Source organism: Malaclemys terrapin, chromosome 1 (genome assembly GCF_027887155.1).
Source record: "Malaclemys terrapin pileata isolate rMalTer1 chromosome 1, rMalTer1.hap1, whole genome shotgun sequence".
NCBI classification, from domain to species: Eukaryota; Metazoa; Chordata; order Testudines; family Emydidae; genus Malaclemys; species Malaclemys terrapin.
The window spans coordinates 94,426,829-94,446,757 of NC_071505.1; the positions used below are offsets into that span (position 1 = coordinate 94,426,829).

At 52.5% G+C, this 19,929-nt stretch overlaps 1 protein-coding gene across 1 annotated transcript in view; it reads right to left on the reverse strand.

Annotated features, from left to right (window-relative positions):
• CYTH4 (cytohesin 4) overlaps nucleotides 1-9,937 on the reverse strand; it is a 35,325-nt gene extending 25,388 nt beyond the window's left edge. The window contains exons 1-2 of the mRNA XM_054016256.1: nucleotides 9,817-9,937; nucleotides 1,707-1,789 (exon numbers count right to left, since the gene is read on the reverse strand). Coding sequence (XP_053872231.1) covers nucleotides 1,707-1,789; nucleotides 9,817-9,835 — 102 coding nt within the window. The 5' untranslated portion in view covers nucleotides 9,836-9,937. The remainder of the gene's footprint in view (nucleotides 1-1,706; nucleotides 1,790-9,816) is intronic.
• Between the last annotated feature and the right edge of the window lie 9,992 nt (nucleotides 9,938-19,929).

Below are 19,929 nucleotides of genomic sequence, written 5' to 3' on the forward strand. Positions count from 1 at the left end.
CCAGATAAACCACCGTGGAACATCAGTGGACAAAAGACTTTGCTGATTGTTCCCCCCACACCCATGAAGAGGGGACCTGCACAAACCCTCATCCCATCCCAGTTTGAACTCTGGGGGAAGGGAATAAAAATCCCTGACCAGAAGGATCTGTATCACTGTGCTGCTTGGAATTTGGAGAGGGCAGTATTTCTAAGCATAAGCAAGGGATCCCCAACATGCTTAGCTGGATTAACCCTAAGGGCAGCTAGCGCTTGAACATTACAGCAGCTTCTATTTTTGAAACCTACGATGGTAACTCATGTGGGTGTGGGTGTTTACCTGCTTTAACCTTGTCATACCTCCCTTATTTCTTTCTCCTAATTAATAAACCTTTAGTTAGTTTAATATAGGTAGGGCCCTACCAAATTCACAGTCTATTCTGGTCAATTTCACAGCCAGAGGGTTTTTAAATGGGTCAATTTCACAATTTCAGATGTTTACATCTGAAATCTCAGGGTTTGTAACCAGGGGGGTCCCCACCCAAAATGGGATCATGGGGGATGAGAGGGGTTGCAAAGTTGTAGGTGGGTCCCAAGATGGCCACCTTCACTTCTGTGCTACCTTCAGAGCTGGGCTCTGAAGGCAGAACCCTCCCAGCTTCCTGCAGTTAGAGGTTCCCAGAGGTGGCGGTGGGTAGGATCTCCCCCAATGCTGCTGGGAGTGCCCCAGCTGGGGGCTCCTAGCTGCTAGTCCATGCCAGAGACAGATTAAGGTAGGGGCCCCTGGCCAATCTGTGGGCCCACCAGGAAAAATGGTTGCCCCAGCCCTGGAAGAAGTGCCAGGGCAGAAGCCCCTACCAGGTCACCCCGAGTCCCGGCAGGAACCGCAGGGGAAGAAGCCCGGAGCCTAGGTGCCCTGACTGCAGATGCAGGGCTGAAGCCTCGAGCCCAGACTGCCCCAAGCTCCAGCTGGAGCGGGGGGGGGGATTTTTGGTGTAAGGGACCATCTGTCACAAAGGCAGGCTTGCCTGGGTGGCAAGATAGACTGAAGTGCCCAAGAGGACTGTCTGTGACTCCATGTTAAGGCTGTTATAGTGCCTGTGGAATTCACACTTGATGGGTGGTTAAATCTAATGATAAAAACACACAACCAGTTTGGGGGTTGTGCCCTGGTTTGTAGCTGTCCTGAGGTTTCGTGAGCCACTCCAGAGAGCTTGACACAGGGCAGGGGCTAAGATGCCATGATAATGGGCATGGAATAGAACAGAAACGATCAGTTTTGGTTTTGTATACTGCCATGCACAGCTATGGTACTAGACAAGTAATACATGCTAATTAACCGTAACTCCACATATTGGGACAGCTGCTGTAATTTGGCATAGATCCATTCATGTCAACAAAGCTACCTCGATTTATCCCAGCTGAGGAGCTGGGTTTATAGTAATATTGCTCATAAAGTTTGCCAGCCTTTTCAAAATGTCCAGTTATAGTGTTTGCTTTGATGATCTCTTTCAACAGAGAGTTCCCCAGGCTGGATGCTGCTTATTGGTAGGACTGGTGCCATATGAACCTCAGCATTCCAGATCTGATGGTGCTTGGGAAAGTATCTCCTGCCAGGCCAGGGAACTGTTCTAGATGGGATGGGATGTTTGTAAAGAGTTCCCCCAGAGAGCAGGTTCTGAGAAGATCTGCCTGTCCAGAGATGGGAAGAGGCGGGGTGGCCCATACCTGAATGTCCTCCAGGAGTGCCATCCTGTGCCGCTTGATGGTGTCTATTTCAGCCTCTTCAGCCTCGCTCAGATCAGATGACCCTGGAAATACCAAAGGGAAAATGAATGCCAGTGAGAATGGGAGCTGTCTCACGGCAAGCGGAGCCCCACAACATTGTAGGCAGGACAAAGCAACCCCTGCCATTCCAGTCCTGAGCTGCTCCTTCCCGTAACATTCTGCCATGGCACCTGCCTTCTGCCCTGCACCCTGCCCTCCTATTCCATTCCTGGGACCCAATCCCAGCTCTGCCAATGCTCCTCCTGACCCTGCAGCACCCCCTGACACACCAGTCCTGAGCACTACACCTCAATGCCAATGTCCCTCAGCCCTGATCTTGCAACAATCCCTCCCCCCCACCCCCCCCGTTTCACTCCCAGGACTCTCTCAAGCAGCAGTGTTCAATCTTGCCAAATTTTGTTTTGTGGTTTCTCATACAAACGAGCTTCTTTCACGAGCAAGATCAGGACAAATGAACTTGATAAAGCAGTGACCTAAATACAAAATCTAACCCAATCAAAAGCCATTGACTCGATCTCTCTCGGTCTCTCAGAAATTCAAGCTCTTCTATTAAATGCAGAAACAGATGCAAGAAACAATTGCAAATGGGACACAGAGAAATGGTTTAAGAGAGAGTCTAAGTTGATGCCATTTTGAGGGGAGGGAATTTGGGGGGTCATCTGAGGAAGAGGAGTGATGGGGCTGGGAAGATATTCCAATGACCACAGGCTAAACATAGGGCTGCTCTTGCTTCCTCTCTTCACAGGAAGACAAGTGATGACAGAGATGAGAAGACCACAGAATGATTCATAAAAGACCTAGAAGAAGAAATGGAGCAACAGCAGACCAGCTAAATACACTCCAGCCAGAGCGAGCATTCAGCAAGAATCAGAGGAGAAATAGGAAGCTGCAGCAGCAGAAACTGAGAGTCCATATCAGCGGCGAGGGAAGGCATGGAGTTCAGGGGAACCACAGATCAACCCACACGCACTGGCGTGTCGAGAGCTCTCACTCAGCCCCAGGCCAGGAGCTTCTCTGTAGGCAAACACCTTCCCTGCCCCTGCGTCAGGTCAGTCCAGCAGGTATCCTGCTCTGTTAGTGCACACACCAAATGCCCTGGGCCTCCCGTGTCTGGGGGGAAAGGGGAAGTCTCACCAGCTGTCTTGGAAACTCTCTTAGTGTGCCTCGCATACACGGAACAATGTCTAAAAATAGGGTGGAAAAGGAGAAGGAATCAGCTGTGGCAGGGGAGAGAAAAGAGAAGGGGAAGAAAGAACAGTGATCTCAGAGCACAGGGGCTTGTTTCCTGCAGCTTCCCAGAAGAGGGAGGAATGGGGCAGCCCGATTAGAGTCTGATGCCCCCCAGTGCTGCTCACTGAACTCTACTGGGTTCCCTCCAGGCTTCACATGCCCTGGGGATGCCCAACACAGACAAAGGGGGCAGAGTCACTCCAAGCAGTAACCCTTACCCAGCTCCTGCAGACAGCTGTATACATGCACACAAATTGCCTTGACTGAGTTGAGGCCACTGAGACTGGGGACAGCTGCGTGGATGGGAGCTTGGAACCTAGGGCTGTGAAGGAGCATATCCCCCAACTCTGGAGGCAGCCTTGGTGGAGACCTGGGGGAAGCTGCATTTTCCAAGCCCCCATGCAACACAGGTAGGATGGGAAAATGCCTGCTCTCATAGACTCATAGATGCTAAGGCCAGAAGGCTAACCATCATGACCAGCTAATCTGATTTCCTGCCCACCACATGCCACAGAACCTCCCCCACCCACTCCTGTAGTGGGCCCATGACCTCTGGCTGAGTTACTGAAGCCCTCAAATCTTGATTTAAAGATTTCAAATTACAGAGAATCCACCATTTACTCTAGTTCAACCCTGCAGGTGACCCGCGATGCACACTGCAGAGGAAGGTGAAACCCTCCCACGGGCTCTGCCAATCTGACCCAGAGGGAAAATTCTTTCCTGACCACAAATATGGCGATCACTTAGACCCTGAGCATGTGGGCAAGACCCACCAGCCAGACACCTGGGAGAGAATTCTCTGTAGAACTCAGAGCCGCCTCCCATCTAGTGTCCCATCACTAGCCATCGGAGAGATTTGCTAATAGCGGTCATGGATGGGCAATATGACATTGTAGGCAACCTCATCATACCATCCCCTCCATAAACTTATCAATCTCAGTCTTAAAACCAGTTAGGGTGTTTGCTCCCACTCTGCCCTTGGAAGGCTGTTCCAGAACTTCACTCCTCTGATGGTTAGAAACCTTTGTCTAATTTCTAGCCTAAATTTATTGATAGCCAGTTTCTATCCATTTGTTCTTGTGCCAGCATGGGCCCTTAACTTAAATAGCTCCTCTCCCTCCCTGGTGTTTATCCCTGTGATCAGGGGCGGCTCTATGCTTTTTGCCGCCCCAAGCACGGCAGTCAGGCGGCCTTTGGTGGCATGTCTGCGGGCAGTCCGCAGTCACGCGGATTTGGCGGCGTTTCTGCCAGTCTCGTGGCTTCGGCGTACCCGCCGCCGAATTGCCACCAAAACCGTGGGACCGGCAGACCTCCCACAGGCACGCCGCCGACGGCCGCCTGACTGCCGCCCTCACAGCGACCGGCAGGCCACCCCCCGCGGCTTGCCGCCCCAGGCACGTGCTTGCTGCGCTGGTGCCTGGAGCCGCCCCTGCCTGTGATGTATTTACAGGAAGCACTTTGTTAAGTTAAGCAAGTCAAGCTCCTTAAGTCTCCACTTGGAGACTCCATTCCTCTGATCATCCTAGTAGCCCTTCTCTGCACCAGTTTGAATCCAGCTTTCTTAAACATAGGAGACCAGAATTGCACACACCATTCCAGATGAAGTCTCACCAGTGCCTTGTATAATGGTACTAACACTTGCCTATCTCTGCTGGGAACACCTCCCCTCATGCATCCTAGGGCGGCATTAGGAATCTGTGACAACCAGACCCAGGCTCGACAAGTGAATTATGATGGCTTACTGCCTGGCAAACGGGCTGCCTAACTCCAATTCAAAATCCCAGCCCCAATCCTGTACCAAGTGCAGCTCAAAAGGGGAAAGGGGCAAAGGTGGCTTGATGTCACTTTTATGCCCCCTTATCCCAGGGTCAACAAGAGACCAGGCCAGCCCCTGGTGCAAGCAAGAGCAGCCTCAGGGCTGCTACAAACTTTGCCTGGGGCTGTTCAGGCAGCCAGGGAGCAGCAGAGGGGCACGTATTCCCTAGCCTCGCCCCCAGCTATGCTCCATACCCTCACGGCTGTGGTGCTGTTATAGCTGATGGGCTGCATCACTGAGGGTATCTTCCACTGACCAGTGAAGCCGGCACTATGGCTGCTTTGCTTTGGTGAAACAGCTTAAAAGCATGTAGCGAGTACAAGGATCTGGCCCCCAGAGGACATCCACTGACCCACGTGGCCAAGCTGAGGCTAGAAATAACAGGGTTCCCTCTCCTTGCGAATGCTGCCAAACAGCCGAAGAAACAAATGAATTCCCTGCCTGCCTTGTTGATAGTGTTTATAAATAATTTGCACTTTCAAAAAAAAAAAAACCACCTGTCCTGACTGGAAGAGAAAAGGGTAGACAAATGTAAGGGGACTCTTGTCCCCTTACTAAAACTCAGTGGGGGTGTTTTGGTTGGCTAGCTCCCAGTACCAAGGGGAAATCAGGACCCTGAGACTGACAGTCCCCAGGAACAATCGGCAGAGGCCAATGCTCTAGGTCAGCCTGATTAGCCTGACTGCTCTGTCAATCAGGGCGTCAGGAGGCCACAGGGATCCCGTCCTCCGTGTGAGCTGGAATTGCCTGGGTCAGACAGAGTGGGGCTGAGTTAAGGAGAAAGCAGGGCCAAAGCTGAGCTGGGAGCAGAGCTGTGCCAGTCAGAGGGGCCAGGAAAGCAGCCCAGGAAGCAGGTCAGAGCTGGGAGCAGAGTCACAGAAGCAGCCCACAGAGCCGACCTGTGCTGGGAGGGGAGCTGCAGCAACCAGAGCCCGAGGGGGCAGAGAAGCAGCAGCAGCCGTGCTGAGGAAGAGTGGAGCTGGAGCTGAGGCAGAGTGGTGGAGCTGGGGCTGGGGCTGTCCGGAGCCAGGTGTGATAGCAGCTGGGGAGAGCGAGGGGGACCCTGGGCAGCAGGCCCAGCACAGGGAGATGCCTCAGCCAAGAGGCTCTGCAGGCCAGACTTGGATGGGGATCGTAACCCCGACGGGGCGGGAGCGACGCTGGGGAGAAGGGTCCTGGCACCTAGAGCCTGAGAGCGTGTGGCCACCGCCAGAGCAAGTGTCCAACCCGCAGCGTCCCTACAGCACAGCCAGGGCCTGAGACAGAGACCTGGGACTTGTGAGGAACAGACTGAACTGCCCTGACATTCCAGAGACGCTGGTTGTGACGTCCCCGTGCCAAAGAGCGGGGTGACGTGTTTTCCTTTACTTTCCCATTTTTTCCTTATTTTTTAAAATTGATTGCTGTTTAATACATTGTATTTGCTTTGAACTGTATGTAATGATTAGTGGGGCAGGGAAGCATCCAGTGCAGAGAGAGCACCCCAGAGTGGGGACACCCTAGCCCCTGCCCTAAGTGACCATGACAAGGTTGGGGGTCGAGCCCCCCAGGAATCCTGGGCCCAGACTTGTTGGGGTTACGAGGACTCTGCCACGGGGGAGAGTGGAAGGGGAGCCCTCAAGGTCAGGCAGGCCTCTGGGTAAAGGAAGTGGGAGCGAGGACACAGATCCTTTCGCTAGCCCATTTCACCGGGGTAATGTATAAGCCAGGAAAGTTCCCCACAATAGCAGGACCATTCCCCCGCTTTCACAAGGATGGGGGCAGGGAGAAAGTGATGGACCGACTGAGTCAGACATGGAAGGGGAGACAAGGGGAATAAAGATGAGAGTGAGCAAGAAACGGGGCAGGTGGGTCAGATTTACAAAGGGATTTAGGCACCTAAAGATGCAGAGCGGTGTCTAGTGGGATTTTCAGAAGCACCTAAGCAGGTGAGGTGCCTAACTCCAATTGGAAGTAACTTAATAAGTACGTGAATTTAATGTATGCGCCTCTCTTTCATTGTGCTTCCCTAGCAAGCATCCCAAACCTCTGCATTTTGGTAGCGGAGACACAAGATGGCTAGTTTGAGTCCTTTGTTGCCTGCTTTGGATTCTGTAGTTAAATAGGTGGGGAAAGGAGAGAAAATATCCTAAAATTCACCCTTTTGCCCACAAAATCCTGCCATGAGCCCGAATCGAGTGGTTTATTTGAAGAACTGCCCATTGAATCAATTGAATGGTTAAATGAGGGCAATTATTCTACTTAGATTATAAACTCATTGGGGCATGGGCCATCTTTTGGTTCAGTGTTTGTACAGCACCTAGCGCAGTGGGGTCCTGGTCCATGCTTAGTGCTCCTAGGCACTGTGGTAATAAATAATAATAATGTGCATAGACTCCAGGGCAGGCAGCTGGCCTCTATTTTCCCAACAGCAGAGGAGGTTGACAGCAGCACAATGGTTCCCCGTTCTTTCATTCCCTGCTTTTATAGAAAACGGAGCCTGAGAACTTGGGAAGGGAGAGTCCCAGTGGCTCTTTGCATTGGCCCACTCCAATACCTTAAAGATGAGCCTGGGCGTAGCACTGCGATCACAGGGTGAAGAAGGTCACATCTGGTACAGAGGACCCACCCAGAGTCTAGGCACCAGCTAAGTTCCACGTAAGCCCTATGTTGAGGACTTAACTGGGACATAAATGATGCATAGACCATGTATGGGCCCTCTGCCCAGGGATAAATTTCACCCACACTGAACAGGAATTAGTTAAGTCAAGTCCAATGCACCAGTGAGTCAGTGCCCCCAAAGGTTTCATCAACTCCTATCATCTCCCCAAGACAGGCTCAGACCTGTATTTTCAAAACCCACGTCCAGCGTGGATGGTGCAAATTTGGTGACCACACAGCACACATGCCAAATAATGAACACAATGATTTAACTAGCCAGACCCACCGAAAACCACATGCTGTAGCTAGGCATCTAAATGCACACCGCTGCAGACACGAACAACTGCACCTGCAATTTCCTCCCTCCATCAGTAATGGGTACAAAACTGCTGGCAATACTAGAAGCCAGGCTAAATGCAGGCTGCACAATACTCAGGCCTTTGGTCTACCTCGGTATGAGGCTGAGTTTACAGCCAATGAGAGGCAGTAGCAGACCCCAGAGCTCCTCACCTTCCTCCTCGCATGGATCCCTCTCCCAGCCTCACCACTGTTCTGATTCTGACATGATCATCTCACCATACTTCAGCCTATGAGCGCAGGCTCCATCGCCCAGCCCAGCCCATGGCCCTGCCGGTGTAGCTCTCTCCCACATAGGAACACACAAGATGAAGTTGCTCACCTCGCCCCCCCTCCCAAGGGAAAGAGGTGGGAGTTGCCACCTTTCAGGCTCGCCCTGTCCATGGACTGTGAGGGAGGAGAGGAAGTAGAACATTTTCTCCACAGAAACAGACAATGGGCTTGGTTCCCCGGAGCTGGCCCAGAGAGGTGCAAATGGCATCCCCCAGCACCGGCAGGTGTCACTGCACCCCAGTGAGATTCACTCCAGGCAGAGGACAAGGGAGTATTCACACCCCCACCCCTCACTGGGGTCATGCTATGGGCTGGGCAACCTTAAACTGCAGAAGCTTCCTCACTGGGCAAACTCGGCCCTCTGACCACGCCTCCTCTCCAGGCAGCACAGCTGACTTTTGAACCGGTGCCAGCCAGCTGTGTGTCCCCAGACGGGATGGGGTTGGGGGTGGGTACCTTTCACTGCTCCAAAGGCCTCAAGGCAGATTTCCTGCCAATGAAGACCCTTCCCCAAATGTCTGCCAGTGTCAAACCAAGCCCTAAGACCAATAGCTCAGCTCGGCAATAAAAATCATAGGCCTGAATATATCCATGTGAATCACAGAAATACAACGACTCCACTTAAGCTGCTCAGGGCAAGGACTTTTTGTTGTATGTTTGTACCGCACCTAGCACTGTGGCCCCTGGTTTACAATTGGGGCCCCAGGCACTACTGCAGTACAAAGCAGAACAATATTAATAATGTCAACTAACCTACTGTGGCTATTAACAACATTAGAGCAACCATATTTTCGTGCTGGACAACCAATTTTGAGATCCACCTTTTCCTTGGACAATTGACCTTGCCATGGTGAGGCCAGCCAGGATCCCTTTCTCTGTCAGCTCCCCTCCTTGTTGCCCACCACTTACCAAACCAGGAAATAAGTTTTTATCTAGCTCATCGCCTCTCGGCTACTTCTGTCTTTCTAGCTTCTTTTGGAGTCGGTCGCGTTTCTGTGGTTCGCAGGGATATGTCCAGGCCTATGATTTTATTGCTGAGCTGAGTCTTTGGGCTCCCTCTCCCCCACCCCCCATTTCCAGCTGGTGGGGAGAGGGCAATAGCTGTGGACCATTCCCTGTCTCCTCTGATTTACTGTGCCCCACAGGCTGTCATTTACACCAGTGCCACGCACTGCCCAATCAGAACGCTGGGGGTTTACACACACTCACTTTGCACTAGCCCCAGCTGGAGCAGGGAAGTGAAGGCTTTCACAATTTCGCTCTTGAACTTGCAAGTCATGCTTTTGCACCTCTGTTCCTGTCACACCGAGGCTGCATCAAAGGAATCTGTTGTTTACAGTCAGAGCCCCATGCACCTCTGATGCCCCAGGCTGGGCCTGGCATACTCCATGCCTCCTTGTTATCTAGCTAGTCTGAGGGTCACTGACATGAGGGATTTAACCTTCCTCCTCAGAGATGTCCTGTCTGTACAAAGCTCAGTAACGGCTTGATCCTGGTCCCATTAATGTCAGTGGGACATCTGCAGGGAGCTGGATCAGGTCCTGAATAACTGGGAGGGATGGAGGGAAGTGAAAACAGCACAACACCTGACAGCTATAAATCCCACCCAAAGCATCTGGGGAACTCCTTATCTCCCCTTTCCTCCCCAGCACCCCACTCCAGCTGGTGACACTGCCCTGGCAGAGCCTAGTGGGTTAGCAAAACTTGCAGCAACAAGACAGGAGAAAGACTTACCGGTGGGACAAATCTCCATCCTGAGACCTGCTGAAAGGACAATTCTTCCAACAGCCGTCAGTTTCTCTTTCCCCACTGCTCTTGTGAGTGCCTGCCACAATTAGCACTACTTCAATCTAAAAGTGTGTCAGCTGCATGGACTGCGTTGTTTAGAGGCTCCACCCCCATCTCCTTCCCATATTGCTCATATTGGTGACGGCAGTGACAAACTCATGTTTCTCAGAGCGTACAAACCCTTCTTGGTTACTTCCTAAAAATAAAACGGACCAAGCCACGAGCAAAAGCCATGCTGTTTTAACATAGGCAGCCATTCAGGTCTTTGCTGCGGGTGTTGGTCTCGAGATTCACTGTCATCTGGTTTGATCCAGCATGCTCTGGGCAGAGAGGAAGAGGGAAGTTGGCAACTCAAAGAGCCAACTTGTTTAGTGGATGGTTTTGTGCTGGGAAACATTTACCCGCCCCCCCCAGCCCCAAACCCTGCGCTAAGCTCCCAAAAGAAATCAGCAATAGGTGGCGGGTGGGTGAGAATTCCAAAATCAGTGTGTGCTGGGTCCTGAACTGCCCCCTGCTGACAGCTGATGGACTTGTATCCAGACCAGGTTCCTTTCTCCCCATCCCACACTGGTCCCTTTTGGGCAGGCCCCTCACCAAGGATTGACTGGGCCATGGTGAGTGAGCTCCCCTCTCATCCCTAGAGTCGCTCCCTCCCTTGTGGAAGCCTTGTCCCGGCAGGGCAGTGGAGGGTACTTGCCCTGGCCCTGCCTGTGCTGTGTCTGTTCTGGAGAGTATAGGACTTTAACCACCGGGGCTGTCAGTGTCAAGCTCTCTCTTCCCCTCCCCCCAGCCCCGGAAAGCTGCACACTTCCCCTTGAGGTAATTGCACTTGGTTGCCACGTCTATTGTCTATTGTACATGATTGCCCTGACATGCTCTGAGAGGGAAGGAGGGGAGGGCATTGTGCCCACAGGGGGAGCTCGAAGCTGGCATCAACATTCCGAGAGCCTCTTGCAGGGCAAGGGATTCACAGGGCCTTACACAGTTCATTGTAGAAGTGATCTGGTGGCCTGGGCACATGATTCCTCTCACTTACTTCTCTGTCAGGCTGAGGATGGTGAGACAATGCCAGCTATCCTGAAGCCGAGCACAACGTGAGCAGGTGCCTGGCAGGCTTCTCCTCCACACATCCGACAGCTCTGCTAGAGCACCTCGCTCCTGCCCAGCAGCACTCTGTGCTTCTTCAGTTCTGCCTCCCAGCTCTCCCCGGGCCCCTCACTCCGGCCCTGCAGCACCCCCTGCTATTCCAGTCTTGAGCCCACCCCCAGCTCCGCCTATGCACCTCACTGCTGCATGCTGTGCTGTTCCAATTCTGCCCTCCACCAACTGTGCCCATGCCCCTCGGTCCAAGAGCACCCCCTGCTACAGCATTAACATTACCTCTCTTGAGCAGCTTGCAAAGCCATTTCCCCAATCCCTGCCTGCTATACTCACTGCACCGTGCACGGGACTGGCCATCGGGTTGTGGGGAGGGTTTGCAAGATGGTTCCATGGGGCAACCCCAAAGCTAGCTGGCTCATTTTATATAAAACGAGGAGATTGGAAAGCTCCTCAGGTCACCCTCGGCCTCCTACTGCAGAGCTATAGTCTGGCCGCTTGGGCTGGACTCTGTGCACAGGGCCGGCTTTAGGCCAATTCCACCAATTCCCCCGAATCGGGCCCCGCGCCTAAGAGGGCCCCGCGCCCAGTGGCAGGGCCGCTGGAGGGGAGGGGAGAAAGAAGTGGCCGAGAATCCCTTCACTGGCTAGAGGCTCCTTTTTAATTTTTACTCACACGGTGGCGCTCCGGGTCTTCGGCGACACTTCGGCAGCGGGTCCTTCACTCGCTCCGGGTCTTCGGCAGCACTTCGGCAGCAGGTCCTTCAGTGCCGCCGAAGACCCGGAGCGAGCGAAGGACCCGAAGACTAGGAGCGCCGCCCAGTGAGTACAAGCCCCACGTGTTTTTTTACGTGGTTTTTTTTTTTGAGTCATCCCTGCCGGGGCCCCGTCAAAACTGTTTGAATCGGGCCCCGCACTTCCTAAAGCCGGCCCTGTACTGTGCACAGTTGCTACCGTGTAAAACAGGTTTTCAAGGGACAATTTTCCAAATACACTGGAGGATTGGGGCTCACTGAAGGGGAAGGGAGCTTGTGGCAGCCCAGGTGGGGCCTGGGGTCCTCCCACAAATCCAGCGCCCCACAGCTGTGGATTACAGGTGTCCCAAAGGCTAAACCCAAGCAGCCATGGGCAGGGGGATGATCATGAATAACCCACGATTTTTAGGAAGAAGCAGTGACAAATCCCCTCCCCCCTCAGGTTTACATGTCCAAGGCCATTTTCACAAGGCAAACGGCTAGAAACTTATTGTTTGGGGCTTTTATTAAATGCAAGCTGAGATTTCTAGGTCCCCCAACCCAGGGGAGGAGCCTCTGTACGAAACCCACACAGTGCAGGCAATGCAGCTCAGTCCTGACCTTCAGCACCCTCCCTCGCTTCAGCCCCAGAGGCCCTGGCTGAGTTCTGCCAATGAGCCTCATTCAGACCTGCTCTCCAGACCTCCCACAGCTCTGTATCCTGGCTTGCAGCACCCCTTCCTATCCCAGTACTGGGATCCCCACACGGCTCTTCAGAGGCACTTCCCTGGCCTGCAGCTCTCCCTGCTCATCCAGTGCTAGCTGCTGACACAGCTCCGCCACTGCCCCTCGACTCTGCCCTGCAGTTCCCCTCGCTCTTGGCCCCCTCACCAACTCTGCCAGCGTCCCCTCTGCTATTCCAGTTCCAGGTTCTTTCCTCATTGGAGGTGGCCAGTCTTGGGGAATCGGTGTTGCGGCTAAACATCCAGGAATCGCTGGTCTGAGAACCCCCTGCACTCATTTCACTAGTGACCTTATGTCTGAATTCAACCCAGGCGAAACGAACACGTCAGTTAATCAAAGACCACAGAAAGCGAGCGGTCGAGCAGGAAAGAGACGCAGGAGGGGAGGAAGTAAAGGAAGAACAAAAAGCAGGAGGCAGTTGATGGGAAGTTGAGCCGGTGGGGAAGTGAGGCAGGCAAAAGGGGAATAGAGCTGGGGCTGCTCTTGGCCTAAGCTGGGGCTGGAACCCATCATGCTGCCCTTCTGCACTGGCCAGGCATGCAGTCAAGGATGCCCCAGTTCCCCGGGGTGGGGTGGGATGTGAGAAGGCTGCATCGCTCCTTGTGAAGTAATTGCCATTTGAGCCCTGGGTACACATATCTTCCCCCCCCTTGATTGGTAGAGTCCTCTCTCTCATGTCCCTGTGCCGGGATACAAGACACCCCCTCCTCATCTATTCCCACTTTCCTTTCCAATCCCCTGGGCTAGGGTTCAGGCCTCTTCATCTGCTCCCACTTCCTGCTTTCCCCATGTCTCTGTGCTGGGCTAGGAGTTCCCCTTCCCAGTCATTCCTACAGTCCCCCCGGAAGAGCCTTTCTCCGCCGCCACGCATGCTGTTCCTGGCCCGGGGAGCTGTCAGGGGATGACAGGACAGGGTACACTGAGGTAAGAAGGAAGGACAGGGACAATGGTTGGGCGATGGGGCAGGGTGACATCTGGGATGACTGGAAAGGGGAGCAATGGAGTAATTCAAGTTTCTCCCCTCCCTTGGATTTGTAGGCTGGGGAAGCCTCATATTTGAACCCCCATCTTCTCCGCCGCCTGACCCCTGCTCCCCTTTGGGTTCCGCAGCAATCCCACCTCCTGTGGGTCACCAAGCTGCAGAGACGATACAGCAAGGCCTGGGTGAGTCTGTCAGAGCACAGCCATCTCACCGACAAATTCCTCTTCCTCTTCCTCCTAGCTTCTTCCTCAAACTCTGTAAGAGAAACAAGACATGCCGGAAGCCAGCCTCCCCTTCCCCCCCTTACGTCCAGGGCAGCAAACCCTGGCCAAGAGCACCCCTTGGTGGCTGGAGAGGGGCACAAGGCAAATCATAGCGTGCTGAGGATGTAGCTGCGCCAAGTAATTCCAGGATATAAGCCTCTTCCGCCCATGGGCCTCCAAGCCCATGGCACCTGCGCTAGTAGGTCTCAAGGGGGCAGATGCCACCAATTCTCCTAGTCTACTGTTGGCCTGTCTTAACACTGCTGTGCTTGACTTTGCAACCTTAATGTTCTTTTAGCACAGATTTTTCAGAATATAAATTTCTAAGTTTTTTAAACATTTAAAAGCCAATAATTTCTTCACATGGAACCATACTGATTGTCCTTCCCACCACCCTATGGGTCATCAGCAGGGTTGGAATCTTTAGATTCACAGCACAGTCCTCTAGGCTGGAAGTAATGGCGTAACTGGTAGCAGTAGAAGTCTGTTATCTTCTCTGTGGACCTGCCAGTAGAGGGGGATGGAGACAAATACTTTGCCATGGGGTTTCACAGCTATTTGTTAGACAGCAGAGGAATGGTGAAACTCTGGACTCTTGGGTTCTGTGAACTTTCAGATTCTGTAGGGGAGTGTGCTCTAGTGGTTACAGATATTTTTTCCCCAGCCTCTCTCTGTTCCCTTCTATCCTTATTCCCATTCCTGCCCCTGACCTCTCCTTTTTTGCTATCCCCTTGGCTTCTTGCTCTCCCTCTGTCCAACTCCTGTCCCTGTCCCCCAATTCCAGTCCTCCCCTGGCTCCTATCCTTGCCTCATCCTCCCACTCCTGACCTTGTCCCCAGCTCCTGCACATCTTCCCCACCCCGTCCCACTCTTATCCTCCCATTTCCATGGCTCTTGTCGTCCCCCTCTGCCGTGCTTTTACCCTCCCTCATCCTTGGTTCCTGCCCTTCTCCACCCTTGCTCCTATCCCCCCACATCTGTCCCTCTCTGCTCCTACTCCTACCCCCCACCACACTCCTTTGTATTTGAGACAGACAACTTCCTCCTTCTCCTCCATCCTGCATCGGTGCCAGTAGAGGGAGCACTGTGGCCCTGCTCTCAGCTCCTGTGCCTGGAGCCACAGGGTATGTGTGTGCTGCAGCTGGGAAGTGCAATTTCCAGCTCAGGTAGATGTATACGTAGGGTGACCAGACAGCAAATGTGAACAATCAGGATGGGGGTGAAGTGGAGTAATAGGCATCTATATAAGAAAAATCCCCACATATCAGGATTGTCCCTATGAAATCAGGACATCTGGTCACCCTACACATATGTGCTAGCTTTAGGGTGACCAGATAGCCTCACCTGGATCGATCGGTCTTCAGCTGTCGTTAAGACTGCGCCGATCACAACACATCCGCCATTCTTCTCGCATTCTTGCCTTTCTTCTCCACGTTCGTCCGAAACGTTTAACAATGTCATCTTCCATCTTCTTGGAGGCCGACCAGGTGGTCTTTTCTGTTCTCGTGGGTACCACTCAGTAATGATTGCGGTCCACCTATTGTCCGTGAACCGGGCTATGTGGCCCGCCCATCGTATCTTATAATATCTGCTTTCCACGACAATATCTTTCACACCACTGCGTTCTCTGATCATTTCATTTGGGATATGATCCAGAAGGGAAATTCCCAACAGAGCTTGTTCCATTGCCCTTTCAGCTACCGACAGCGGCTGTTCTTCTCTCTTCGTCAGTGCCCACGTTCAGGGCCGGCTTTAAGCCGATTCGGCCGATTCCCCGGAATGGGGCCCCGCGCCTAAGAGGGCCCCGCAACGTCCGGGGCTGCCGGCAGAGCGGGAAATTAAAAAAAAAAATGCCACGTCCTGCTTCTCCCCCCTCCCTCCAGCGCTTGTGCCACCATACAGCTGATCAGCGCAAGCCTGGGAGGGAGGGGTGAGGAGGAGGAATGCAGCGTGCTTGGGGAAGAGGTGGGGCCAGGGCAGGGATTTGGGGAGGGATCCAATGGGACAGGGAGGGGGCGGGACTAGGGGCGGGGCCAGGGTGAGGATTTGGGGAGGGATCCAATGGGCTAGGGAGGGGGCGGAGTCGGGGTGGGGCTGGGGCGGAGTTGGGGCAGGGGGGCGCGAGACAATTCGCATCCCGGCATGAGGCTCCGCACCTGCTAAAGCCGGCCCTGCCCACGTTTCACTGCCATACAGCATGGCTGGCAGCACTGTTGAATTGAAGATATTTGTACGTGTGGTCTTGTCGATTTTTCCTTTGAGGATGTCCCTGATGGAATTAAACGCACACCATCCTGCCTGAATCCTTCGCGAGCGTTCTCCGTTCATGTCTTGGCGAATATTAACTTCTTGGCCCAAATATATGTACTGTTCCACTTCTTCAATTTCTTCTCCTGTTACCGTTATTCGGGCTTTTCGTAAGACATCTGATCGCATGTATTTCGTTTTGCAACGGTTCATTTTCAGACCGACCTGAATGCTTTTCTTGTCGAGTCTTTGTAGCATGCTGTGTAGTTGGTTGGTGCTTTCGGCAATTAGTATGATGTCGTCTGCGAATCTGAGATGAGATAATCGTTCTCTATTTATATTAACACCACTCCTCCAACTGATCTTGTTCATAACCATTTCAAGGCAGGCGGTAAATAGTTTCGGTGAAATCGTATCGCCTTGCTTTACGCCTTTCTCGATTGTGATGCAGAGGGGAGTTTCGAGGAGAGTAATGTCTGTTGTACATCCAGTATTCACCTCCTTCAACAAACTGATGTACTGCGTGTTAATGCCCTACTCTGCGAGCGCCTTTAATATTGCGTTGAACTCGACGCTATCGAAGGCCTTTTCATAGTCGACGAAAGCAATGCACAGAGGGAGTTTGTATTCCCTCGCTCTTTCTAGGAGCTGGCTAAGGGTAAATATATGGTCGATCATGCTGAAATTTCTTTGAAACCCTGCCTGCTCTCTCGGCTGTTGTTCATCCAGACTCTGCGAGAGTCGGTTCGTTATCACCTTTGTAAAGAGTTTATAGATATGAGAGAGCAGGCATATAGGATGATAGTTCTTAAGATTTTCTCGATCCCCCTTCTTGTACAGCAAGATGGTGTTGAACTCCTTCCAGCTTGATGGTATTTTTCCTTCTTCAAGATATCAACTGAATCTTAAAGCGAGGGCCTTTCAAAGTTTTTCACCTCCTGCAGAAATCATTTCTGACGTTATTCCATCTTTGCCTAGAGCTTTCCCCTTCTTCATCTGGTGTAGTGTGCTTCGGATTTCGCTGACGATTATTGGGGGGATGCATTCTTCTGACTCTTGGAGCATTGGGAGAGGGACGTTGATTCTTGATTTGAACAGTTCTGTATAGAAGTCCTTGCAGACCTCCTTCATCCCTGCTCTGTCAATTACTGTTTCTCCGTCCTTGTTCTTCAATGCTGTTACACTCAATCTATACTGCGCCAATTCCCCAGATAGCAAGTATGAAAAATCGGGACAGGGGGTGGGGTGTAATAGGAGCCCATATAAAAAAAGCCCCAAATATCAGGACTGTCCCTATAAAATTGGGGCATCTGGTCACCCTCGTAGTAAGAGGAGGCCCTGAGATATAAACCTCGGTATCAGAGGCCCGGTGTGAGGCCTAAGGCCTGAACTAAAGTAATGGTCATGACTTTGCTAACATAAAGCAAAGTTAAGCAGTGAGCCAGAGGCAGGCCCTGCTCACAGAAGCTGGCAAGGAAAGGGCTGATGCTGCAAAAAGAGACATACCTAAAAGGTACTGGACACCAGATATCAGAACATACACTATACCGGAACATTCCACAGATAACATGGAACAGGCCGACCCATCCCAATGACAGGGGCAAAAGGGTAAAATGATGGATAGAGTTGTTTTGATCGAACCAATCTGTACAAGGTGAGAGGCGGCACCTTGCTACGTAGAGGGGTTGCACCTCAATACGTCAGGAGTGATGTGTAACTTGTTTGTACCTGTGTATAAGAATGTATCCCTGGGGTGGTGTCTTTGTCCAGCCGTAGGGGCAGTGGAAAGTCCCGCCACTGACTGAGCCGGGTCCATTGCCAAGAGGCACTTTCTCGTAGTATGCCCTGACTTAGGCTAAGAAACCTACAGGGAACTGCAATTGTGTCAGGGTCGCAATAAACCTGGCTGAGGTGCCTTCGTACCTTACTAGAGTCTGTGGTTATTGGGGGTTCTCGTCGGGTTTGCTGTGTCAGCTATCTGCAGAGCTGGGGCAGCACACAGAGGGATCACACGCACGCAGCCGAGTGATATCAACATAGGAGAAAGCAGAGCACCACACCGGTAGCATCTGACACAACCCTAGCTAGCTTTGCTCAAGCTAGTGTGTTAAAAATAGTGGTGCAGCGGCTGGGCTAGCCCACTGAATATACATGTGCTATCTCCGATGGGGCTGCCATCACCTGTCATCAGCATGCCAGTGCTGCGTGAGCTGGAATGTGTATGTCTGCCTGAGCTGGGAATGAGATCGGCCAGCTCCAGTATAGACATAACCATAGCTGGTAGCTCCACCTACAGTAAGTAACCAGGAGTTGTGGAAGGGTTGCACTCCATCATGCTTCAGCACTAATGCCAACCTCTAGCAACTGGAGAAACTTCCCCTGGGGGCAGGTTATCTCGTGACTGCCTACCTGCTGGGATTCTTGCACCTCGCTTGGGATGATCAGTGACTGGCCACTGTGGGAGGCAGGACACCGGAGAACAACCTTCCCAAGGCCCAGTCTTGCTAACCCCAAAAATTCAAGAATCCTGACAAATCAGGAGATTAGCCCCAAAATTAGGAGATTTTTTTATAGCTAATATTGTGGTTTTGGTCTGTCTGCTGGTTTTTGAACTCCCCCGGCCCAGCCCCAGTGTAGTTTGTGTGTGTGTGGGGGGGGGGGGGGGGGGGCATAGGGTGCAGTAAATTTATATACTAAGATGGCCTTTGTCCCCACCACAGGGCTACCTCTGGCTGCCTGATGGTGCCCCAAAATTATAATTAATTAATTCTGTGCCCCCCCCCCCCGGCCCAGTCCCACACCTGCCCCTTGCCCCTCAGTGAACCACTGCCCTCCCCCACCGGTAGCTCCAGGCATCCCATGCCCCCTTCCAGGCCTGAGAATGCACCAGGAATGGGAGTGGGGGAGGAGGAGCAGAGAGCAGACTGACCCATTGTTCATAGGAGGGGAGGGAGGAAGGTGAAGAAGTGCCCTGAGCTGCTAGGTGCTTTCTAGTCCCTCCTCTCCTGCTGTGAGAATGGTGTTGGCTAATCCCTCACACTGTTCCCCTACCCAAAAACCCCTTTGGAGTGGGGGAAAGCTCTGCCTGCTTGCTGCAGCAGTTGTGATTGGCTGCTCTTTCCCAGGAGCAGCCAATCAGAGGGGGCTCTACCATCCACCCCAGGCTGAAATTCCAATGCGGGTGGCAAGGCTGGTTATTGGTAACACTGCAGTCCCTGCCCCCATGCGGCTTGGTTCTCAAGATGCTGCATTGTACAGACTACCAGGAAGGAGTCCTTGGGCCCTCTGAGAGAGAGACACAGAGCATTATCTGAGACCCAGCATCCAAGGATCTGCCCTGCCCTGCTGGGCAGGAGATTAGGGCATGTGATACTGGCTGGGACAATGGCAGGAGGTTTGAGATGCTTATATAGCTAGTGAACCGCCAACCCCTGCATTATTTGGTTTGTTATATTTTCACTGAATGGCTCACAGTCTGGCCCTCCATGGATGTGTGCGTGTATTTCACAGACCAAGCTAATTTCCCCTTTTGTTATATAATCATGTCCCTTCCAGCCAGCTGAGGGTCCCTTGTTTAAGAATAATGCGAGCAGATTGGATAGAAGGGAGACCATCTGCTCAGGGCAAAGTGGCTGGAAGGGGGTCTGAAATGATATGTTCACGTGCAGTTATGCTGTTCAGCCACTAGATGTCTCTGTGGATTGTATCATGTTCCAGGCAGGGAGGTGGTTCCTGGTAAACAAAGGAGACAAAGCTGGGGCTCAAGCTGCAGGGAAGCCTGGTTTTGCTGTAGTTGTAGCTGACTTGTTTAATAAAAGTCTCCTGTTTAAGATGGACTGGGTCTCCATATAGCATGAAGCTAGCCAAGGAGGCACTTAGATACTACAGTGACAGGCACAGTATAGGAATTTAGCTGGGACAGATAGATCTTCCTTTAGGGGAAAGGAGATGGATAGGAGACACCTCTTCTTCCTCCATCAGGAGCTGCTACT